The 22,185-nt window shown below is 46.5% G+C and overlaps 1 protein-coding gene and 1 non-coding gene across 4 annotated transcripts in view; one reads left to right on the top strand and one right to left on the bottom strand.

Annotated features, from left to right (window-relative positions):
- Bcar3 (BCAR3 adaptor protein, NSP family member) overlaps nt 1-22,185 on the bottom strand; it is a 119,952-nt gene that overhangs the window by 85,231 nt on the left and 12,536 nt on the right. Inside the window, exons 1-3 of one of the 3 annotated variants that reach the window (XM_074050958.1) lie at nt 12,333-12,458; nt 11,053-11,142; nt 6,477-6,804 (exon numbers count right to left, since the gene is read on the bottom strand). In XM_074050958.1, coding sequence (XP_073907059.1) covers nt 6,477-6,793 — 317 coding nt within the window. In that variant the 5' untranslated portion in view covers nt 6,794-6,804; nt 11,053-11,142; nt 12,333-12,458. Of the gene's footprint in view, nt 1-6,476; nt 6,805-11,052; nt 11,143-12,332; nt 12,465-22,185 lie in introns of those variants that run through there. The other 2 variants (XM_020171837.2, XM_074050957.1) reach the window with 2 other exon arrangements.
- LOC141415284 (small nucleolar RNA SNORA18) lies at nt 3,314-3,445 on the top strand. Its single transcript, XR_012440267.1, has one exon. It is a non-coding gene; the product is annotated as a small nucleolar RNA SNORA18 (small nucleolar RNA).

Raw genomic sequence — 22,185 nt, 5'->3', positions numbered from 1 at the left:
TGCTTAACACACGCTGTGGGATGTGGACAAGTAAGAAGACTAAAAACCTGACCCTTCCCAAGTAGCATTCAGGAGCTCTAAAAAAACCCAAACGAGTTAACTTGGGTCTGTCCTGGGGGGAGGGGAGGAGGTGGCCAGCAGCTCCACTCAACAAGGGTGGCATTGTGCGATTCTCTGACCATTTTCTAGGCTGTGGTTTGCAATCAGTTAAAAGTGAAATCCTTCACTTTCTCCCCAGAACAGCTGAGAATGCACAGATTCAGGCCTTTTGGTTCAAATTATCCAGTCAGTAGTGGATTTAGGGCTACCACCAGGCAGCTGGTAGACCCACTGCCTGTTCTCTGCTCCCTCAAGCGAGGAACAGCAGGAGATGCAGGGGCTGAGCTCACCTCTGACCCAGCTGCTCCTGATCTCAGCACATCAGCACACCATGACAGCTGGCATGTACCATTCCTGGGAACTCACTAGCCACCCACAACAGCTGTATTCAAGCATCAAAGGCATTTCAAAATGTTAGTGAAACTCAACCTGCAATAAAGAAATAAAAATTCAACCCATGGGCTTTTACTTTCTGGAGACATTCTTGAATTCAGAGTTGCTAAAAAGTCATCATCCTGCTAGCCCGAGAATACTTTCTGTTAAATAGAATCCATTAATCGATCAGATTTTTTAACACTCTGAATCTGATTTTTCCTCTGTATGAAAAGCTTTCAATTTGCAGACAGCAGACATGACACAGGAAAACAAAGTCCAAGTGCACTGAAATTCACCTTGCAGACCTTTGATGAGTTTTGAAATGCTGGCTTATTTGCATGTCTGGGCCAACATCTCACTTTGTCAAGGAGAAAGAAGAAGTTGTTGAACTTGGTGGTTCTAAAGAGAAACAACTGAAACCATTTTTCAGACAAGGGCGTTGGCACAGCCCAGTGTCAGGTCTTTGAAGCAGGGTTTTAGAGCAAAGTCCACATGGATCCTACACCTTACTCCTGGGCTCCAACTTTGAGGATCTGACTAGGTGACACGGTAAGTTACTGAGAGCCTGGGAAAGTGCACCCGGCTGTCAGATATTTCCGCAGACTTTCTGGCCACTGTCAGTTACAACACTTGTGAGGAGTCACTCAGCTCCCCCATGGGAACCACTGAAATACCACATTGTCCGTCCACATGCTCCCCTAGCACAAGAGGCCCTTGCAGCTGTTCCCAGGAATGCAAGCCTCCACATACCAACAGGCAGGAGAAGGACCTGAACAGCCTCCAAGCACTGGTCTCTCAGCTACCCTGGCAACACAGACATCACAGCCAGAACCCTTCCCATCTCGGCCCAAGGAAGGTCCCAGATTCAAATACAAATTCATCCACAAAGATAAATGAATCAAAGGGATGACAGCTGGACAACACTAATGTCAAGAGGAAATCCTGTCTGCAGACTTCTCAGAGAAGCCTGGCTCCACTCTGGTAACAAAGGCTCCTTCTGTGACATCAAGAAGCAGGTTTAAGAGCTCCCTACCTTCTGGCCTTGGAACATTTCAAAACCACAAGTACATCCAAGGGCAGCCAAGACAGCAAGAAAACCGGGAGCTATGGCCTCGAAGAGGAGTTGCCTTCTTTCTGGTCTGGGTGGTCAGGGCTCCATCCTCCCCAAAGGGGTGCTGGGTGCTGGGTTAGACACAAGACTGACCTCTTCCATGCAAGAAGACAGAAGACATCTATGACTTGGGTGGCTGTGGGGTCCCCAGTTCTTTCTGGGCTTTAGCCCAGGTTCGGTCACCTACTGTCTAGGTATTCTCTTAGAAGCAACAACGCTTTGAACCATTTTCCCAACTGTAACTGGTGAACCAGTTATGATGTTCAAACAAGGTAACACCCTTTAAGATACTTTAGAAGTGGGTTGGGGATATAGCTAGGAGTAAAGCACTTGCTGAGCATGTGTGAGGCCCTGGGTTCAAACTCCAGTACAATTAAAAAAAAAAAGAAAAAGAAAAAGGAGTGAAAATAGCGATCAAGTCAGAGTACATCCTTATTTCCTGTCTGAAACCCCGGTAATACTGAACCCTATATATATTATGTTTTTTCCTTATACCTACATAAATGGTAAAGTTTAACTTGTAAATTAGGCACAGTAAGATTTTAACAATAGCTAATGATAAAACAGAACAAGTATACTAGTACACTGTAGATCTTAGCAACATGGCATACATTTTTTTCTTTTCTTGTTGAGTTGAAAATTTTCACCTTTTTATTAAAAACAAAAAAAAGTACTTTAAGCCTTCTCTTTGGCACACCTGAATTACCAGCATCACTACTGTGGTCCCTGGGTACCACTATTAAATAAAGTAAGTGTTAAATGAACACTGACACTGGCACACTGTGACAGCAGAAAGCTACTAAAGTGACTAACAGTTGGATAGCACACACAGTGTGGGAACACTGGACCCAGGGATGATTCTTATCCTGAGCAGGAAGCAGAATGTTGTGAGATTTCTATTTTTTTAATTTTTTGCGGTACTAGGGCTTGAACTCAGGGCCTACACCTTCAGCCACTCTACCAGCCTTTTCCGTGTTGTAGGTTTTTTTGAGATTGGGTCTTGTGAACTATTTGCCTGGGCTGGCTTTGAACCGTGATCCTCCTGATCTCTACCTCCTGAGCAGCTAGGATTACAGGCGTGAACCACCTGTGCCCGGCCTGTAGTAAGATGTCTTCATGCCACTCAAAATGGCATACAATTTTAAAAATATGAATTATTTACTTCTGGAATTTTCTTTTTTCAGACAGCCGTGGATAGCAGGTAATGGGAACGTTGGAAGGGGAAGCCCTGCATAAGAGGACCTTACAAGACAAGGCAGTGCCTGTCTGGATGGCGGCCTTTCGAGGACGCCCGCCTACCATCACATCCACACGATGTGCTGAGATGGAAGGTCTGCAGACTCCATAACTGGCCAAGTCACTGAAGTGAAGTGAACCCCTGAATTCCCAGTAGAAAGAGTGGTGCGTGGGCTCGAGTGGGTGGTTGGAGTCTCCTGGCTCCTTTGTGCTGTCAGAGCTGCGTGGAGGTGCTACGCCTCTCTCTCCAGCACCTTGGGTTCTCACCCAAGCTGCTTGTCTAGTTTCTCACCACAAAGCTTTCCTCATGGATGATGGAGTGGTTCGGGTGGTGGAGCTCCTGCCTAGCAACCCAGAGACCCTGAGTTCAAACCCCAGTACCACCATCAGAAAAAAAGGTTTTTTTTATATCATGGCTTATTCCATAAAGGACTTCAGGCAGCTCACAATTTTATTAAGAATATTAAAAAAAAAAAAAAAGAAGGATTGAGGACTGAGTTTGTCTCAATGGGGCTTCTGTCCTACAGCCACACATCACTGGAAACACCCCATATAGTTAATTGTGGTTTTGCTTTATTCACAGGACTATCTCTTAGATCTGTGGGAAGTAACTACAAGACAGCTACAAAATATAAATGTCTTGTTTATATATATATATATAGTTCACCTTAGGCATCAACTCATATCCTAAGCACAGTAGGCATGTCCTGAGAGTAACAGGAATAAACACGATCTGAACTCATTCATGTTAGCGAAGTGCGGTGTCAGCATTTGAGCACCATACAGGTCACTCTACTCTAAAGGTGGCCCCAAATAAACTGCTCCAAGAAATTAGATCCCATAGATCCTCAGACGGGGAATTTTGAAGTTGTCATCAGTAATTCCAATCTGCAATTCAAGTGGTCCAAAAAAAAAAAAGGAGCCCAAATTTTGTGGGCTGATAGGACAACTGGACTAAACACTTTTTAAAAGGGCTACACCAAGCCAGGTACCGGTGGCTCACGCCTGTAATCCCAGCTACTCAGGAGGCAAAGATCAGGAGGATCTCAGTTCAAAACCAACCCCAGCAAATAGTTTGTGAGACGCTTTCTCAAAAAACCCTGCAACACAAAAAGGGCTGGTGGAGGGTAGGCCCCAGTTCAAACCTCAGTAATGCAAATAAAATAAAATATATAAAAAATAAAAATAAAAAGGGCTGCTTTGAAGAAAAATCAGCTGTAGAGGGGACCCTGATGTGCAATGAACCAATCACTACATGTAACAAATTTAATTTGTAAATTTATGAAATAAAAATTTATTGACTTTAAAGAAAAGGTACTTTGAATTTCTTAAATTCAGGAAGGTCTTAGGAGATTTCTAAAACCATGTCAGGAAAATAAATAATTTTATTTTTTGAAGACTGTGCATGTTACTTCCTGTTTTGTCTTAAACAAAAGATATTTTAAGTTAAGAAAAATAGATGTGACTTTGGATTCAGGTAGCTCTGAATAACAAACAAGCCCTAAGCCAGCAGTGCTTGTAAGTCCTCCACAGCCTGGACTTCAAACTGGGGACTCGTGACCACCCTCTGATAAGAGCTCCTACAGAGCTGACCTCTGTCCGAGTCAGTGTTCAAATCAGAAGCTTTGAACTCCCGGCAGGTTGGCGGCTTGGACCTTGGGTGTTTATGAAGAAGTTCCTCCAGATAGGAGAGAGACTCCATTATCACTGCCTCCCCGGCCACCACCTCTACCCAGCTCAGAGCTGCCACCCGGCCAGGCAGGACCTCGCAGCTTCAATGAGTGAGTCTGGGGACTGCATGTGGCTGGTATGTGGAAGATACCTGACTCATGAAGAGTTTAAGTTGATAATAAAAGTGGACCACAGAAAAGTGGGTGGTTAGTTCTGACTCTGTATGGTGTAGCCTGGCACTGGTGCTTATTTCTGGCAGATCACAAGTTGTTTTTACTGCTGCCTTCTGCATCCTAGCTCACTGAGTCCCAGTGATACCACACTGACCAAACTGCACAGGTATGTGTGTCCATATCTGTTGGTTTCATCAGCAGACTGCCTTCTAGCTCTCTGAGCTGGGAGGTAACCCACACAGATGACACAGAGCAGATCCAGGGACTTCCATCCCCCAGGATTCCCTGGGAGACCTTTTGATCTAGCCAAGGAAGCAACTCAGGGCTTCCTAACACTATGCATCAGAAGCTGTCTGGGGTTCTGCTTATTTCCTCCTTACACCACTACAGTTATGAAACTAAAACTAGTTCTGAACTCTTATCTGCCTAGCTCTCTACCGACATCTACACTCCTCACCCTGCCACATGCCACAGGCCACGCCAGCTTTCTTGGAGGGTTCTGACACACACTGAGCTCATTCCCACTTCCAGTTCCTTGCCCTCCATTTCCTATGCCCGGGGGATCATGGTCGCCTTCTTTCATTAAGTCTTAGCTCTTAAATGACCGTGTCCTCAGAGACCTGTTCACCTCACCAAAAACAAACACCAACAACAAAGAACACACTTCCAAGAAATCTCCAGCATGCTGATCCAGTGACTAGCATCTGTGGTTGTCTTATTTATTTATTTACCTGTATTTATTAGCTAGGTCTCTCACTACAAATTAAGTTCTAGCAAGACACTGACTGCTTCCAGCGTACCACTGCACTTAAATCACACATTTCCCCTGCTCTGTAAAAGGGCAAAAGCAGATTATTGCAATAATTTGGTTGGTCTTCAATGACCAACCAGCCTTTCCCTTTAAATTCTCAAAGAGGCTGGGGAGAATTTTCTTGCTGAAACCCTAGGGCCTATCTAATCAATGTACTCCAATTAACATAGGTGCTCAATATGTTAGATACTGAACCAAAAACAAACAACAAAAAAATGAGCTAGGATCAAAGTGGCTTTCCTTGATATCAGGTTGGACAAAAAGAGAGAAAACAGAAGAAACCATCCCATCTTTACTTCACAAGTTCCTGACCTTTCTTCACCAGGAGAAGGAGTGTGGAGATTCCAGACTAGCCCAGCCAGCAGAAAGCAATTGCAGCTTGTTCAAGGACAAACCAGAGAAGCAGAATTGCAGAATTTACCTGCATAAGGCTTATTTTCCATATTCCTGGCCTCCACAGGGAGACAGACATCAATTCTCTCCTACAGTGTTCTGAGCATGACCTGAAGATTCATCACACAGAATTTTATTTCGGCATGTCCACACTAAATATAAAGAGCCACGGCCCTAACTTATAGACACCCTGACATGGCTCCAGAACTAAATAAATGCAGCTCAAGAACCTGAAGTTTAAAGTTCTTTCTTCTAGAGGACTTAATGATACAGGAAGTTAGATTTTAAAATACTCTCAAATATTAGATGATGTAAGAAATGGTTCATTTTTAAGATGGTATAGTTTTTCGTGCTGAGGTTGTATATACTTTTTAAAATAAGAGTTCTTATCTTTGAAAGGCACATACCAAAATATTTACGGATAAGATAAGTTTATCTTCAAGTGAGCCTGACTGCAAAGTGGTACCAGAGAAGGGAAGGTGGGTGGAAGTACAGACAAGACAGGAGTGGCTGAGGGCTGGTGGCCCATGCTCCACACTGTACACGCGTGACGTTTTTCTTAACAAAAACACCTTTTAGAATGCACTCATGAAATGACAGACGTTACCTGAAGGTGAAGGTCTCGCCCTCCCAGTCTTGCACTGGGCTTTCCTGGATGATGTCATGGGTCAGAGGTGAGCCCGGCCATGGGGACTTGGAGTGGGGGAGGGTCCCCATGTGACTGACGTTATCAGAGGACTTGATGGGCGGAGGGCCCTTCTTCTTCCGTGGAAGGGTGCCGTGTATGAACACGTCTTGATAGGCATCTGTGTGAGGCTGGCCGGGAAGGGACTTGCTGCTCAGCAGGTCCATGGATGAGGCCAGGGGGAACTGGTGACTCACTGGCATGTTTCGGGGAAGGCTTGCAAACTTTCCTGCCGCCATGATTCTCAACTCTAAGAAGGAAAGAAAAGAGTGAAGGCTAAAGTGACAACAGTCGAGAACCAGTATCCTACTGATAAAGGAAGTGGAGATAGGCCACATAGCAAAAGAAAATACCCACAAAATCTTAAGAGACAAACAGCATTGGAGGGTGCCACTCATGGAGTCTAAGAAGAACAGGAAGTTCTCATCTCCTTCAGGGTCCTGGGGAGGAATAGGCCAGGATTGGCCTTGAAACCGAAAGGACAACAAACATCTCAGAGTCATTAGAGGCACATGAACCATGCTATTATTTCATAACTAGTGTGCAGATTGCCACCATCCCACGAGCGATATGAACAGGCAGGGACAAGTGGAATCCTTCAGCTGTGCCAACCTCAGTTGTGCTACCTGCAGGGATGGGGCAGAACTTTTCTGGCAAAGACTTGAAGCTTATAAATAAAGCATGCATTGTAATTAACAGACCATCCGGGGTCAGGGGTCAGTGGTGAACCCTTCTCCCCACACATTAGGGGGCTCAGCTGCAGAGGAAAATTGCTGGAGTGGGAGCATCCCAGAGGGGTCCAGAAGCTGCCTGTCGCCAGCAGGGTGGAGCAAGTCCATGGGTGCCTATAAAGTCAGGAAGAAGAAAAGGGAAAGAGGAAAGAAAAAAAGGGAGGTGAAGCAGAAAGCTTATGGAAAGAGAAGAAAATGGCAATGAGGTTGCAGAAGTAACCTCAATAGTCGTGCCCAGCTCTGCCTAGAAGAAACAGTCGTCTTGAGTGGGGTCAGTGCTCTTGTATCCCAGAACCAAACCATGGTGTTTTGTTTGTTTGTTTGGTTTGGTTTTTTTTAACTGGGGTTTAAACTCAGGGGTTTCACCTTGAGCCACTCCACCAGCCCTTTTTTTTTGTGAAGGGTTTATCAAGATAACATCTCGCAAACTATTTGCCCAGGCTGATTTTGAACTGCAATCCTCCTCATCTCTGTATCTTGAGTAGCTAGGATTACAGATGTGAGCCACCGGTACTAGGCCAAATTATTGTTCTGACCTAAGCCAAATGACATCAGACATTTCAAGGCCAACATATAGAGGACAAGAAATAGGAGCCCCAATAAAGAAAAGTGTTGCCCTCTGGAGACAGAAGGTCCCCGGAGCTGTCCCATGCTGCCTGTGGTACCACACTGTGGTCTGTGCACCACCACAGGACAGCTGAGCCCAGTGCCCATTGTCCCCAGGCTGCTGAGGGGAGCCCTTTGCTCCCCACCTGTCCTCAGGCCCTGAAGCCCTCAGTCCTCACTGGCAGCATTGGTTAGCAAAACGCTTTAAGCAAAAATCCCCTTGCAGAATCACAGCAAACTCAGTGTTTGGAAGGAACTGAGGACTTGGGATGTGGCCTGAAGACTACCTCCAAGGCTGACAGAGTTGGCACCGGGTAAAGACAAAGGTGTACAAAGGAAGCAAAGCTAAGAGTGCCAGGGGCTGGGAGGAAAGGCCCTATAGTCAAGGAATCCAAGACCTGGTGATTCTGAAGGGTGTCTGCTCCATGTCCACCCAAGACCACACAGAAGGCCTGGCTCCCGGTAGGTACAGAACAATAGGGTCATGAGTCCTGTGACTCACACTGTCAGCACTTGCTCAGTGTTAATCATTGTTATTAAAAAAGAAACCAAGTTCCCTAGCTCCTCACCTGACCACCCGTGACGCAAACCAAGCAGGACTGTGTACCCTTACCCGCACGTGCACACACCTTACATCTGGGAACGCTCTGTTCCAGCTCTCGGCCCCTGCCTACTTCATAGACAGGCCTGAATCATTTCAAGGAAGCCCAGACAGACATCAGTAGCACCTTACAAAGTCTGTTCATGTACAGCAGGCCATGAGTTGATCAAGTCTATTTCCAAGACAGTATGGAGGGCAAAAGTGTCTCTGGGAGCCTGTTTCCTCTCTGCAGATCTAGGATCAATGAAGATCTCAAGATGAACTAAAATGTTCTTCTACGCCCTTCCACAAGCTATTCACAACTCCATTTATTCCCTGAAAACGAAGGCTGTTAGCCTCCCTTTTCTACCTCTAATTCAACCAATATTTAAGAGCCTACTCCACATAAGACACACAGAAAAACAAAGAAACCCAAGTACCAACCCCTGGCAGTGAACTTGAAGAGACTAGTAGAACTCACAAACAGCAACCCCATGCTGGAAGGAACAACAACAAAAGGACTCTAGGAGGATCTCAGAGGGGCCAAAAAATTTTGAAAGGCTGAAATCTTCAGGGAGAAGCATTCCAAGAGCGTGCTGCAACAGCAGGTGCACAAAGACATGGAGGTGTCCCCACAGGCTGAGCACGCTGCAAGCCCTGTGGTGTGATCTGAGAAGAGAAGCTGAGAAGCAATTCCTGGAAGACACAGCTTAGGATGAGACCATGAGGGCTTGAAAGTTCTGCCAGTGCTTGAACTTGGCTCCGAGTGCTAGGGAAGACCTGGAAGAGAGGAGGGACCGATCCCGTCTGCACCCAGATAGGTAACTCTGGAGGGGGAAAGAGGGAAACGGGAAGATAGGCAGGTGGATGGCAATAACCCATTAAGGAACCATGAAGAACTCTGAGCTAGGACAGAGGCCAGAGCAAAGAAACACAGGAGATTGAGGCCTCCTGCCTCCCAGCATGGGAGAATGCGATGCTATAACTTATCAAGCACTTTCAAAAATGGATTCCTGCAGGAGGACACACAGCTCACCACGGGGGCTGCTGTGAGGCGCCAGGGGACACTTCTGTCTAGGAGGAGGTTAGATGCTGGTCTGTGCAGTTAGGAGCAACAGCAGACGTAGACTTTTAATAGTAATCAACATACAGGGATATTTAAACCAGAGTAGATCCCTCCTGTGATAACAGATGTGAAAGTACCTCTTAAACTATCTGGGGCTGTGAGTTCTAGCCTTGCTCTCTCTCACCACGCCTGCTTCAGGCCTGGGAGGACCAAAGCACAGAATGGGTTCTGAGAACATAAAACAGCAGTTCTTACCTGGCTGTGTATAAGAAAATCTTGATGCCATGCCACAACTGGGAGTAATGACAGAGGAATGTCCGTGGCTAGGGCGCTGGCATCCATCCTTTTGAAGCTCCACACTACTGTCCACTGTCCACAGATTTTTCTCTGCGGGCTTACAGCACACCACAGCTGAGGCTATGATAATTCAGATAAGGTTCTGCTCTCATGGAGCCTACCTTGTTTTGGAGGTATCCCACCAACACAAACACGAAAAGGAGGCAACTAATCCCCAAGCTGTACATGCTCTAAAGAACACAAAACAGGGTGAAATGACAGGAGATCCTGGCTTGGGGTGAGGGGTGACTTTACATCAGGGTGGTCTGGGAAGGCCTTTCTGAAGAGGGACCTGAAGAAAAGAGAAGAAATCCACCAAGAAAAGAGGTGAAGGGAGTTCCAGGCAGAGGAAGGATTGCATTCCAGCAAACGCAAAGGCCCTGAGGTGGGAACGAGTGGTTGAGCAGCAGCACGAGTGGTTGGAGACCCCAGACTCTGGTTCCCGTGTTTTCTCCACTTAGAAATGCTTCTGTCCTGATCATTACATTCTTCTTATGCACTATCTGGTCCTTAAAAATCAAAATGTTTGATGCTTCAGAACCTAGGTCTGGGAGCCAGATACCCACCACTTTAAACCTCTGCTCTGCCTCCCTTCCTAGCTGTAGGCTTGGGACAGGCTGCTCAACCCTCTGACTCTCAGCTTCTCCTTTGTAAAATGTGTTAACCAGATCTATTTCACCGGGCTGTTGTGGAAATTAAATGTGATCTATATGAAACCCTGGACTTACTGCAAGCACTCAATAAATGGCGTGTCTCCTGTAAGCAGGGCAGGAGCCATGCCTGTCTTGCTTGTTCACTGTATCCTTATTATGCTGGAAGTTCACACATGGTGTCACTACACCAGGGAAGCACCAGGAGGGAAATGCTTAAACCTAGAATAACAGACATAAATACACCAAGCCAAGTGGGACATACAAGTGGGCACAGCAAAGGAGCCACATGCAGGCTTTGACAGAAACATCTGGATGAGACTTTGGCCACCTGACTTGACCTCTTTCTACTGAACAGGTAAACAAACTCAGTGGCAGATATTGAGACATACACAAAGGTCAAAGACCTTGATAGGAAAGCATCTTGCTATGAAAACATGACATGGGTATGAACGTTAAGGACACAAGCCAGCATGACAAACACTAACGGGTTTGCTGTTTCCCTGACCCAGAATAAGGTTCAACTCACTTGGTTCACAAAGATAACTCCAAACAACCAACGATCTTGCAAGTCAAGGCAGAGAGAAGCAGCTTACTTGTTTGAATTTTTTTCTGATTTCTGAAATGGGATATTTTCAAGTTAAACTCATAAATGATTATCTGATGGGGGCCTTAAGAAATTTCTATCATATTTTAAACTCAAGAAATGTCACAGCCTCAGCTGCCTCACTATGACCATGACAGAGAACTTACAATGGATCTATAGTCTTTTATCTTCTCTGCAGAGTAGGACAAAGACAACCCCACAAATAAAATTGGCTTATCCACTTAGAATAAAGTTTTCCTCGGGTTTAGAAATTAAGAGTATCTCTTTAGGTTTGAAGTAATCTTATGAAGTCTAGCCAAAGGATTGAAGCATGAATAATTCTTCCAGGGATTGTGTTTCAAGCAACACAGCACAGAGTTTCACAGGACAAAGTTCTTAAGACTGAGATCTCGGTTAGTCACCCTGGAAATGTCGCAGTTTAGAGAGAGTTGGAGCTGGCACAGAGCGAGCACTTGGCAAGGCAGGTGGGCACATTGCTGGGGGCCACTGCGCACAACCCCCGGGTGTCCCCACGGCCTCTCTCTTCCCCCGGGTCCCGCTCGGTCCCGGGGGGCAACACGGAGAGGGCTCATCGGCTCCCGAACTGACCATCCCCGGGCAGGGCAGTGTCCATGGAGAGCCGGAGCGGCCTCGGGAGATGCGAGTCAAGGTTCACGAGACCGGCGCGCGCGGCTCTCCCTCCTCCTCTTTACGCGGGAGCGGACTCCGGGCTGGACAGGCGGAGCCCCCGCACCTGCCCGGGCCTGGGCCGAGCGTCCACGCGGGACACCGGCCGCGTCCGCCTCCTTCCCGCGCGCCCCTCCCGCAGCGCCGTCTTTCCCAACAAAGGAGGCGACGTTGTCAACAAACTTCCGAGAGGACTGGAGAGGCGCCCCGGCCTGCGAGCCTGGGGACCCTCGCCTGTCCCCTACCCCGGCCGGCCTGGGGTTGGATTGGGTCGGAACCGAGCGGGGTCCGGCGACGAGACCCTCGCCCTGGGAAGCTGCGGGTCCGCGGCAAAGACGCAGGGACACCCATGGCGTCCCCAGCCCGGGAGCGCGCGAGCCCCGCACCCACGCTCCGGCCACCCCGACCCGGCCCGACCCGGTCCGACCCGGTCCGACCCGATCCGGCCCGGCTCTGCGGTGCCGCTCCGCGTCCCCGACCTCCGCACCCAGTTCTCCCCGGGCCGAGGCTTCCGGGCGCCCCGGGGACGCACTCACCTCGCGGGGCTCAGGGTCGCGGCGCTGCGCGTCCCGCGCAGTAGCCGCTGCTGCCCGGGCCGGGGCGGCTCATGGCCCGCGGTGCGCACGGCCGCCCGGTCCCTCTCGGTCCCGCCCGGTCCCGCCCGGTCCCGCCCGGCCCGCTGGCTGCAGCGCGGCTCTGCGCCCCGGCGCGCTCCAGCCCTCGCCTGCTGATTCGCGGCCCGGGGGCCCCGCCCCGGCCACCCCATTCGCCGTCCGCGACATTTACACGCGGTGGCCTCCTCCCCTCGCCCCAGAACCGGGCCTCGCTGACCCGGTCCGCTCCTCCCCCTGCCCCGCGCTCTTTAATTAAATTACCCGGCAGGTCTGCTCCCCGTCTGCGCACACCTGGCTGGCTTTCTACTTATTTCAAGGGCTTTGATGGGACAGGGCCCCGGGTCACCACAAACAGCCTGTCACAGCCACCGGCGTACAGAGTGCAAGGGGAGGTGGAGGAGGCACTTGAGTGGTGCGTGTTTTAGTAGGGTGAGACAGGGAGCCCCGCTGGAGGACTTAACACAAGGAGAGGTGAAATGACCAGTGCACTAGAGTTCAAAACACCTACACTAGATGGTCACTCAATTTGTCACAGTGGCTGCTGTGGTGCGTGGGGAACGGTACCGTCTGTCTGTCTCTGGACAACTGCCCGTTCACATGTAATCTTGATGCATATCTCACACCATACCCCCCAATCAATTCCAGATGGATTTTAGATCAAAATGTAAATGATAAAACAGTAACACTATTCAAAGAAATTATCAGGAAATGTTTGTGACCTTGGGGTAGAGAAAGACTTCTTAAATACATGCAGTACCAACTATAAAGAAAAAGCGTCACTGGAAGTTAACTCTAAAAGCTGCTGTTTATGAAAAGATACCACACAGTGAGAAAAGAATGTTGTGACACATACATATATCCAAAAAGGGACTTGTATACAGAATATCTAAAGACAGCTACACATCAGCAAGAACAAGGCAGAAAATCCCATTTAAATAAGTAGAATATTTCAATAGACATTTCTCAAGAAAGGATAACCAGGTATTTCTCAAAAAATAAATAAGTAAATAAATAAGCATATGAAAAAGTTCTCAATTTATTAATCATCCCAGAAATGCCAGTTGAAATCTTACCTCGCTTCACACCCCCGGGAATAGCTGAAATTAAAGGGTCTAACATTACTGCTGACTTCTTTTTTTCTTCTTCTTCTTCTGTGCTGGAGAGCTAACCCAGGCCTCCACATGCTAAAAGTGCTCTATCACCGAGCCCCTCAGGTCTACAGCAAACTTCTCACCACTACTGCAGAATCCATTTGACTTTTCCACTAAACTAAGTACCCATATTCTGCAACCCAGCCATTCCACCCCGGTTATACGCTCAACAAAGATGTGTGTACACATTCATCAAATCGCATTCAAAAAAGTGTTTATAGCTTCTCTCTTCGTAAACAGCCCAAAAGAAAACAACTCAAATGCCCATCAACATAGAGATAAACTATATGGATTACTACACAGTAATAAGGATTGCTGAGTTTCTTCTACACTGAACACCAGGAGTAAATTTCAAGAACATAATATTGAGCGAAAGAAGCCACCACAGAAGGGTATGTACAATATAATCCCACTTACATAAACTTCAAAAGCAGCCAAAACTTATCTGTGGCATTTAAAGGGGAGATGGTGGTTATCTTGAGAGGAAGGTAGCAATGGAAGAGACCTTGGTGCCATGCTGCCTCTGCAGATTAGGGCTCCAAGTCCACTGTTAGGGCCCTGAGTGCAAGGCTCATCCACACATGGATGATGTGATACAGCGTGCCTACACTCTCTGAATTTGCTGACTGGTAAAGGGCTTTCTTCGAAAAAAATCAGTCTTTAAAGACTGGTATAAGAGCCTCCTTCTTCAAATGCACAGACACCAACACAGGGCCACAAGAATCACAAACAATCAAGGAAACATGACACCACCAGAGGAACAAAATAACCGACTTCCAATAGCTGATCATAAAAAAAAAAAAAGGAGATTAATGAACTGCTGAACAGAATTGAAAATACTTCAGCCAGGCATGGTGGTACACACCTGTAATCTCAGTACACCTGCAATCTCAGTACTTGGGAGGCCGAGGTAGAAGGATCAGGGGTTCAGGACAGCTTGGGCTACATATTGAGACCCTGCCATAAATAAACTAATTAAAATAAAATAATTCTTTCTTTTTTTTTCTGGTGGCACTGGGGTTTGAACTCGGGGCCCCATGCCTGCTAGACAGGCACCCTACCACTTAAGCCACTCCACCAGCCCTTCTGTGCTTTAGCTATTTTTCAGGTAGGGGCTCACATTTTTGCCTGCAATCATCCTACCTGTGCCTCCCATGTAGCTGGGTTCACAGATATGCCTCACCATGCTCAGCTGATTGGTTGAGATGGTGCCTGGACCTCTGTCCTCCTATTTCTGCTTCTCATAGCCCTGATGACAGGTGTAGCCAGTATGCCCAACTTTTGCTGGTTGAGATGGGGTGTCGAGAAATTTTTGCCTGGGGTGACCTTGAAGCACAATCTTCCTGATCTCTGACTCCCAGTGGCTAGGATTATAGATGTGAGCCCCAGGGCCTGGCCTGATGGCATGACTTCTTGAATTAACCTGCTGAGTGTGTTTAATGATTTTTCTTCTGTATGTGACAGATTTTTACCCTCTGTTATGAGCTTAGATGCTGACTCTCCCTTGGCACTGGAAGTCCTACCATCTAATTACACCAAACTTGTCCCTCAGACTTTTCAAAGTCTAAAGGAATTTGTCTTTGCAGGCCTCTCTCTCTACCACACCTGGAGTGCACCACGCCCGCTCCCAGGCATCCCAAATATGAATATAGCTCTTAATGTACAGCTGCTCACAGCCAGCCCACCCGAGGCCAGGCAACTAGTCCAGCCCATCTACTTCTTCAGCGCAAACTCTTCAACACCTTGTCATTTGTCACTTCCATCCTCAGATCCCTAACCTTGTAGAATAAAATAAGAATTTGGGCTGACACTGGTGGCTCACCCCTGTAATCCTAGCTACTTGGGAGGCAGAGATTCGGAGGATCATGGTTCAAGCCCAGCATGGGCAAAATCTTCAGGAGACCTCCATCTCAACCACTAGCTGGGTGTGGTGGCTCACACCTGTTATCCCAGCTGCATGGGAGACAGAGATGGGGAGGATCTGGGTACCAGGCCAGCATTGGCAAATAGGTTCACAAGACCCCATTTCAACAGAAAAAGCCGGGCATGGTGGTGTCTGCCTGTCAACCCAGAAACAGTGGGAAGCCTAAAAAGTAGGAGGATCACTGTCCATGCCAGGACCCAGCAAAAAACGAGACCCTATCTCCAAAAGAAGCCTAGCAAGTGTGAAGCCCTGAGTTCAAACCTTGGTACTGCCAAAAAGAGAGAATTTGGTAAATAAAACCTTATATTAACTTTGCTTTTCTCTGTATCTTTTTGCTGATTAGTGTCTAAAGACCTGTGATATTTCTTTTGCTTCTCCTACAACATGGCTGTGCACTCAATAAATAATCAATTTTTTTAAAAAGACGTGCATTTACTTGATTATTCGACTGCTCTGAAGTATCACTGAGAACAGTGACAAAATTTACTTCAGTCTTCCTTGGTTTTCAAAGTTTCTAGCACTTGTAGCATTGTGGGGAGGGAGAGAGAAAGGAAGGAAGGAGAGAAGGAAGGAAGGGAGTAAGGAAGGAAGGAAGGAAGGAAAGAAAGACACCTTCACCAACGTGAGCATGGGCAAGTCGCTCCTCCTCTCTGCCCTTCTTTTCCTGTGAGAAGTGAGTATGTCCCTGGTGTGTTTGCTCTTATTTGTTGGCACCTACACAGCACTGGCTGTGGTGTCAAGAATTACCTGACTGCTGAATGCCAAATGAGTGGACGAGAAGGTTCCTGTGAGGAGTCAAGGCAACAGTGGGTGTAAATGAGCTTAGCATTAGTGGGAGAGTTCATTAGAATGTGTCACTGGAATTAGTGACACGTTCTGTCGTTTGTCGTCACGATGTCCCTGTGAGGTAGGCAGCATCTCTAGCCTCATTTTGACTCATAACAGTTAAGTAGCTCCAACCACAAGTCATTCAACAAATACCTGTTGCACACTCTGTGCCGAGATGCAGAGGAAGTGAGAAGCAGAGCCAGAATCTGAATCCACTGTTTTAGTCAGGCTCAGTGGGTCATTGCAGCACAGCATAACCATATCCGTGCCACTATCCCTTGTGCCTAACCATTGTACGTGCTTCATACATTCATGAGTAAATAAAAAAGTAATTTTAGCATCCATGTTGTTTAGGTAATATGCACATATTAAAACTATAGCGCACACACACACACACACAGTTATTCGTCATCACCATTTCCCAGATACCAAAACCTTCAGATCCTCAAGCCCCTTATATAAAATGGTACGGCACTTACATAAAAGATGAGCATACCCTTCTGTGCACTTCAGATCATTGCCAGATTACACATAGCATCTAACACCATGAAGATGCTGTGTTAAACTATACTGTCCAGAGAATAAGGACAAGGGGAAAGTCTGTACACAAAATAGCACAGGAACACTAAAAATATCTCCGACCTGCAGTTGGCGGAAGCCACAGATGCAAAACCTGCAGATACAGAGGGCCATGGGGGTGTGTGTGTGAGTCTCCATCTTACCTTCTTCCCATCTGCCCACCCCCATAAGCACTGCTATAATACCGTGTGCACCTACTGGAATTTCTCCATGTATGTGTGTACGTGTGTGCCTCCCTACCCTACACAGAAAATAAGGGACAATTCCTGTCGTTCTACACCTTTATTTATTTAGTTAGTTTTTGAGACAGAGTCTTGCTATATAGCCCAAACTGGCCTCAAGCTCTTTTTGTCATTTAGCAATCTATCTTGGAGATTTTCCCATGATAGCACAGAGGTACCGTCTTCATTCTCTTCTGCATGATTTTTCTTTGGCGTAATATACCATCATTTACTGGATATTTAGCTTGTCTCCAAAACTTACCTGTTACAAATAATACTGTGATGACTAAAAATGTGCAAGTATCCATAAGATAAATTTCTAACAAAAATCACTGACTCCAAAAGTACCCGCTTTCATAATGCTGACAAGTAATGCCCAGTTGTCTTTCATAAGGATGGTGGCAATTTAAACATCACAGCAACAGAAGAAAAAATTTATTTCCCATCAGTCTGATCTGAAGGTACTATAAGATTTTGAATTTTTGTCAACTTGATCAATAAAATATGACTTTTAGGTTATCTAAATTTGCTTTTCTCTTATAACAAAAGAGGCTGCTTCTCTTGTCAGGTTTAGTAGCCATTTGATTTTCTTTCTCTTTTTTTTTTTAATTTGTATTTCAGTTTTTCCATCCATTTGTAGGTCTTTTGCTTATCGGTTTTCTAGGGTCTCTTTCCATGTTAGGAAGCTCAGCTTTTGTGGTATAAGCCGTAAGTATTTTGTCATGATAATATTTTTAAAAAGTAGGTGAAATATGGAAAGCATTGTTATTTTAGGAAGCTCGTACTGAAAGCAAGTGGAATGAAGTAGTGAAAGGTGTGCACCCTATGGCCACAGGTGCATTGTCACTTGAGAGGGGCTTTCGTAGGCGGGTGGTGGTGGGAGTGGATTGAAGGACCAGAGTTATGATCAGTGTCAACAGTTAATAATTAACAATGACAACAATTACAATAACAATAGCTACAATTGGCTCAGGAGTAACTCCATACCAAGTAATGGGAAGTGTTTTACAAGCTTTAAGCTTGGAGTTAGTGAGTTTTACCTGTTGAGTAACTTAAACTCTCGAGAGAGGCTGAGTGTGGCAGAACAAGGATAACCGGGGTCTGTCTGACCAGGCTGCCTCCAGGATGAAGGGGAATGACCCAACGCCTGCCTTGATGATGGGTGTCACCTGCCTCTGGCCTGAGAGCCACATGCTCAGTTTTGGAACACAGAGTATTTTCCAATGTTCATTCTTACACACGATCGCTCTTCCTACAATGTCTCTGAGTCAAAAGTCCCCATTTTACTGATGAGAAAACCTAGTTTAATAACCGATCCCAGCTCAGATGGCCCATCCTTTAGAGTCCCTCACTCTCAGTGTTGTCATTCTCCCCATTACACAAGCCAACCCTTTCTTCCAGGAGTTTGTCACTCTTGGGAAGCATGCGTTTGTTTCTGTTATTGCTGTTTAAACTCAGTTGCTCTACGGACGACTCTAAGATCTGTGCATTTTGCCTTTGTTTTGTGCTTAGTAGAGGGCCTGGCACAGAATTACGAACCAGTGCTTATTTACTGAATAAATCAAGTACAGAGATCTAGGCCCCCTTTGGCCTTTTAGCTATGTATGACACCATAAAGTTCCCTAGAGGCTAAACGAATATAACACCATGGATGTTGGCTGTACCATAAGCAATTTTAGGACTCAAATTTCTTCATCCTTCACTTAAATTTTTGAACAGCAAAACCCTGGGCTGCTTTAGCCAAGGACACAACAATGACATCAGGGCTGCCATGAGAGGGACTCAGCCAGAAAGTACATAGCCTGGAGTTCATCCTCTGGTTTCATGAAGGCATTTGTCAAGTCCATCCCATAGCAGCTGGGGTGGACACTGGGCAAAGTGTGCTCCAAGGAAAGCTGATCCTATGGTTCTAGCTTTGCCATGTCCTAAGAGTAACAAGGAACCACAGATGCTTAGGTTATCATGGTGAACACCAAACAGAATCTGACCTTGAACAACTGCAGAAGAGTGAGGTTTCCCTGAAGGTCATTTACATGGACGTGAGAGCTGCAGCTCAGACACAGATCACAGTGTTTTCAGGAGCATTGTCCTCTAGGCTCTTGCCCCTCCAAGAGCAAGCCATGGACTTGATGTCGTGGGAGTCCCATCTGACCAGGCAGGGAGGTCACCTCCGCATGACAGCAGTCTACTCCCTGTCCCAATGCTGTGTGAGTGCCAGGGCCTAAAGACCCTCACCAAGTACTCACTGAAGGGGTGACATGTGTGGGAGGTGTTCCACCAACACAGGATGGTTTTCCATATCTCTGTCTCTCTGTCTCTTTGTCTCTCCTCTCTTCTCTTCCCCTTCCCTTCCCTCCTCTCCCCATATAGCTCATGCTGGGCTCAAACTTGCCATCGTCCTGCCTCCACCTCCCGACTGCTGGGATTACTGGTGTGTACCATCATGCCCAGCCCCATTTACCTTCTCCATCCAATACCAGCTTTTCATGAATTTGCTTCTTAATTCATTCAATGATTGGAAGGGAAGCACACTAAAATGTCTCTGGATCATTATGGAATTCCAAATGACTGTAATTTCATCCTTTACATGGCTCTCTTTTTAGTTTTTTTTTTCTTACAGTAAGCAATATTAATTTTTATTTAAAATTTAAAATGTCATTAAGAAACAAATTCATTGCACGTAATGTGTAGGAAAGTGCTGTTAACACTTTACTATGGAAATGCAGAGAGCAAACAAATGTGTGTACAGCCCGGTGGCAGTGGCCACTTGACTGCCACGTGAGCTGCGATAGGTCAGCTCAGGTGTGCAGACTGCCCCAGTGGGGGGATCAGGTGGGTAGCGGTGAGATAAACGGCACTGACCTATGCAGAAGGATGGAGGTGGATGGTGGAGGAAGCACAGCCTGCCACCTGTCCTGTGCAGAAGGAGCCAGAGTGCCCAAAACTTTGACTTAGATGTTCTTTGACATTCTCAACCTCTGACAGCAAAGTTGGCCCTCCAGGTGCAAACTCACCTGGTCATACTAAGGTACCTTTTAAGATATTCATGGCACATCTGTGTCTAGCTACCAACAGAAGGTTACATTACAGCTTACCCATACTCTGCAGCTGATATGAAAGAGGTGATTTGACTGATGCTGTGAGATACCAAGTTAATGGAAAGTCATGGTGACAGTGCACACTTGGAGTCCCAGCTACTCAGGAGGCTGAGGCAGGAGGATCACTTGAGCCCAGGAGTTTGACCAGTCTGGGCAACACAGTGAGACACCCCCTGTCATTTTAAAAAATATTGCCCTTTCAGTATAAAAATAACAAATCTCTTGCTGGGTGCTAGTGGCTCATGCCTCTAATCCCAGCTACTCAGGAGGCAGAGATCAGGAGGATCTCGGTTCAAAGCCAGCCTGGGGAAATAGTTCCGTGAGACCCTATCTCGAAAAAAACCCTTCACAAAAAGAAGGGTTGGTGGAGCGGCTCAAGGTGTAGGCCCTGAGTTCAAGCCCCAGTACCACCAAAAAAAAAAAAAAATCTCTGTGTGGTTGTGTGGGATGAAGTATAAAACATGTCAGAGAGGAGAAACTGATGAGTGAACAAGAGGGAGTTTTCCGATTTCATTCATGTTATTCTAAACCAATTTTTCCACCATGCCCTAAATGCCTTTATAATTAAAATAATTTACACAGCATTTACTCTGTGCCAGACACTGTTCCAACACCTTTAACAACATTAACTCATTTGAGTCTGATACTATCCTAAAAGGTGACACTTCTCCTGTTCCCTCCTTCAGGTAAGGACTCAGTCCCTGCTCAGGTGGCGCAGGTAGAGAAGATGAGCTTTAAGCTGAGGCCACCTGGCTCAGACTTTGTACTATTAATTACCAAGTTATAGTCCCTCAAATAACCCTGACCTCGTGGTGTGGGCCTGTAATCCCAGCACTCGGGAGGTCGGGATCACAACTTTGGGGGCCAGCCCAGGCTACATAGTTGACAGCCTGTCTCAAAAGACAAAAATAAATAAATAAATAAAACCAAACAACAGCAACCAAAAGATCAAATGAACAAATCACACGGCTTTTAGAACTGGACACACCTGCGTTTGAACCCCAGTACTTGCAGTTCTTAGTCAATGTCTTGCTTCTCGGTCAGTCACCCCACCTGTAAAGTGGGTGTTATCATCATGACTTATTGTGACAGCTACACAAAAAACACGGTCAGTGCCATTAGGGGGCACTTGATAGGCTATCTTCTCTAGTGAGATTAAATTATTAGCCCTCTTAGGCTAATAGAATTTAATTTTATTGGCTGCTCTTCTTTGTTTGGCGGTACTGGGATTTGAACTCAGGGCTTACTGCTTTCAAGGGAGGTGCTCTGTTGCTTGAGCCCACCCTGGCTACTCTTCTTGACTGACAGTCTGACAGCATCTGGACCTCAGGGGTGAAGTGGAGAGGGTGATGGGGAGAAGCTGGGAACATGCTGAATTAACACGCCACCTGTTCCACCGTTTACTCAAAAGCCAGTCCAGCTACGACAATGATATATGATTATAATATTTACACTTTAAAGTCATTCTGGGATATAATGTTACGCTATTGTATTTTTTGTGTACTCTTGAAAAATGTTACAGTCAAAAGTTAAATGTTTAAAAAATCTGTTAGAATGCAAGTGAGTGAAAGTAATGTTGTGAGAGAGACGATCTTGTGCCTGCCAGGTGATGTTACAACCTGTGGTGCTGCGTTATAAGTAATGAAGGGTTTGCCACCCTCCTCCACACATCTGTGAGACAGCTCTGGGACAGTAAATTGGAAGCCTGGGTGATGGTGGCCAATGGTGATTCCTTCCTCACAGCCCCCGCCCCCCAACACACAAGTGTGCACGACACATGGTTGGTGTGGGGCACTCCTCTTGGGTGGTGACCATTTGCACGGTACCAAGGTTTCCACAGAGTAACAGAGCCCAGCACCAGGACTCAGCACTGTAGAACGTGCTAGGTGTCTACAGTGAGGGTAGAGCAGGGAAGTTCCGTGGGAGGAAATACTTGAATTTGAATAATAACAGTTATGTTTACCAGCCCTGGAC

This window comes from Castor canadensis, chromosome 12 (genome assembly GCF_047511655.1).
Source record: "Castor canadensis chromosome 12, mCasCan1.hap1v2, whole genome shotgun sequence".
NCBI lineage: Eukaryota > Metazoa > Chordata > Mammalia > Rodentia > Castoridae > Castor > Castor canadensis.
The sequence above is the reverse complement of the archived record's forward strand: the minus strand, read 5'-3'. Positions and strand labels throughout refer to the sequence as shown.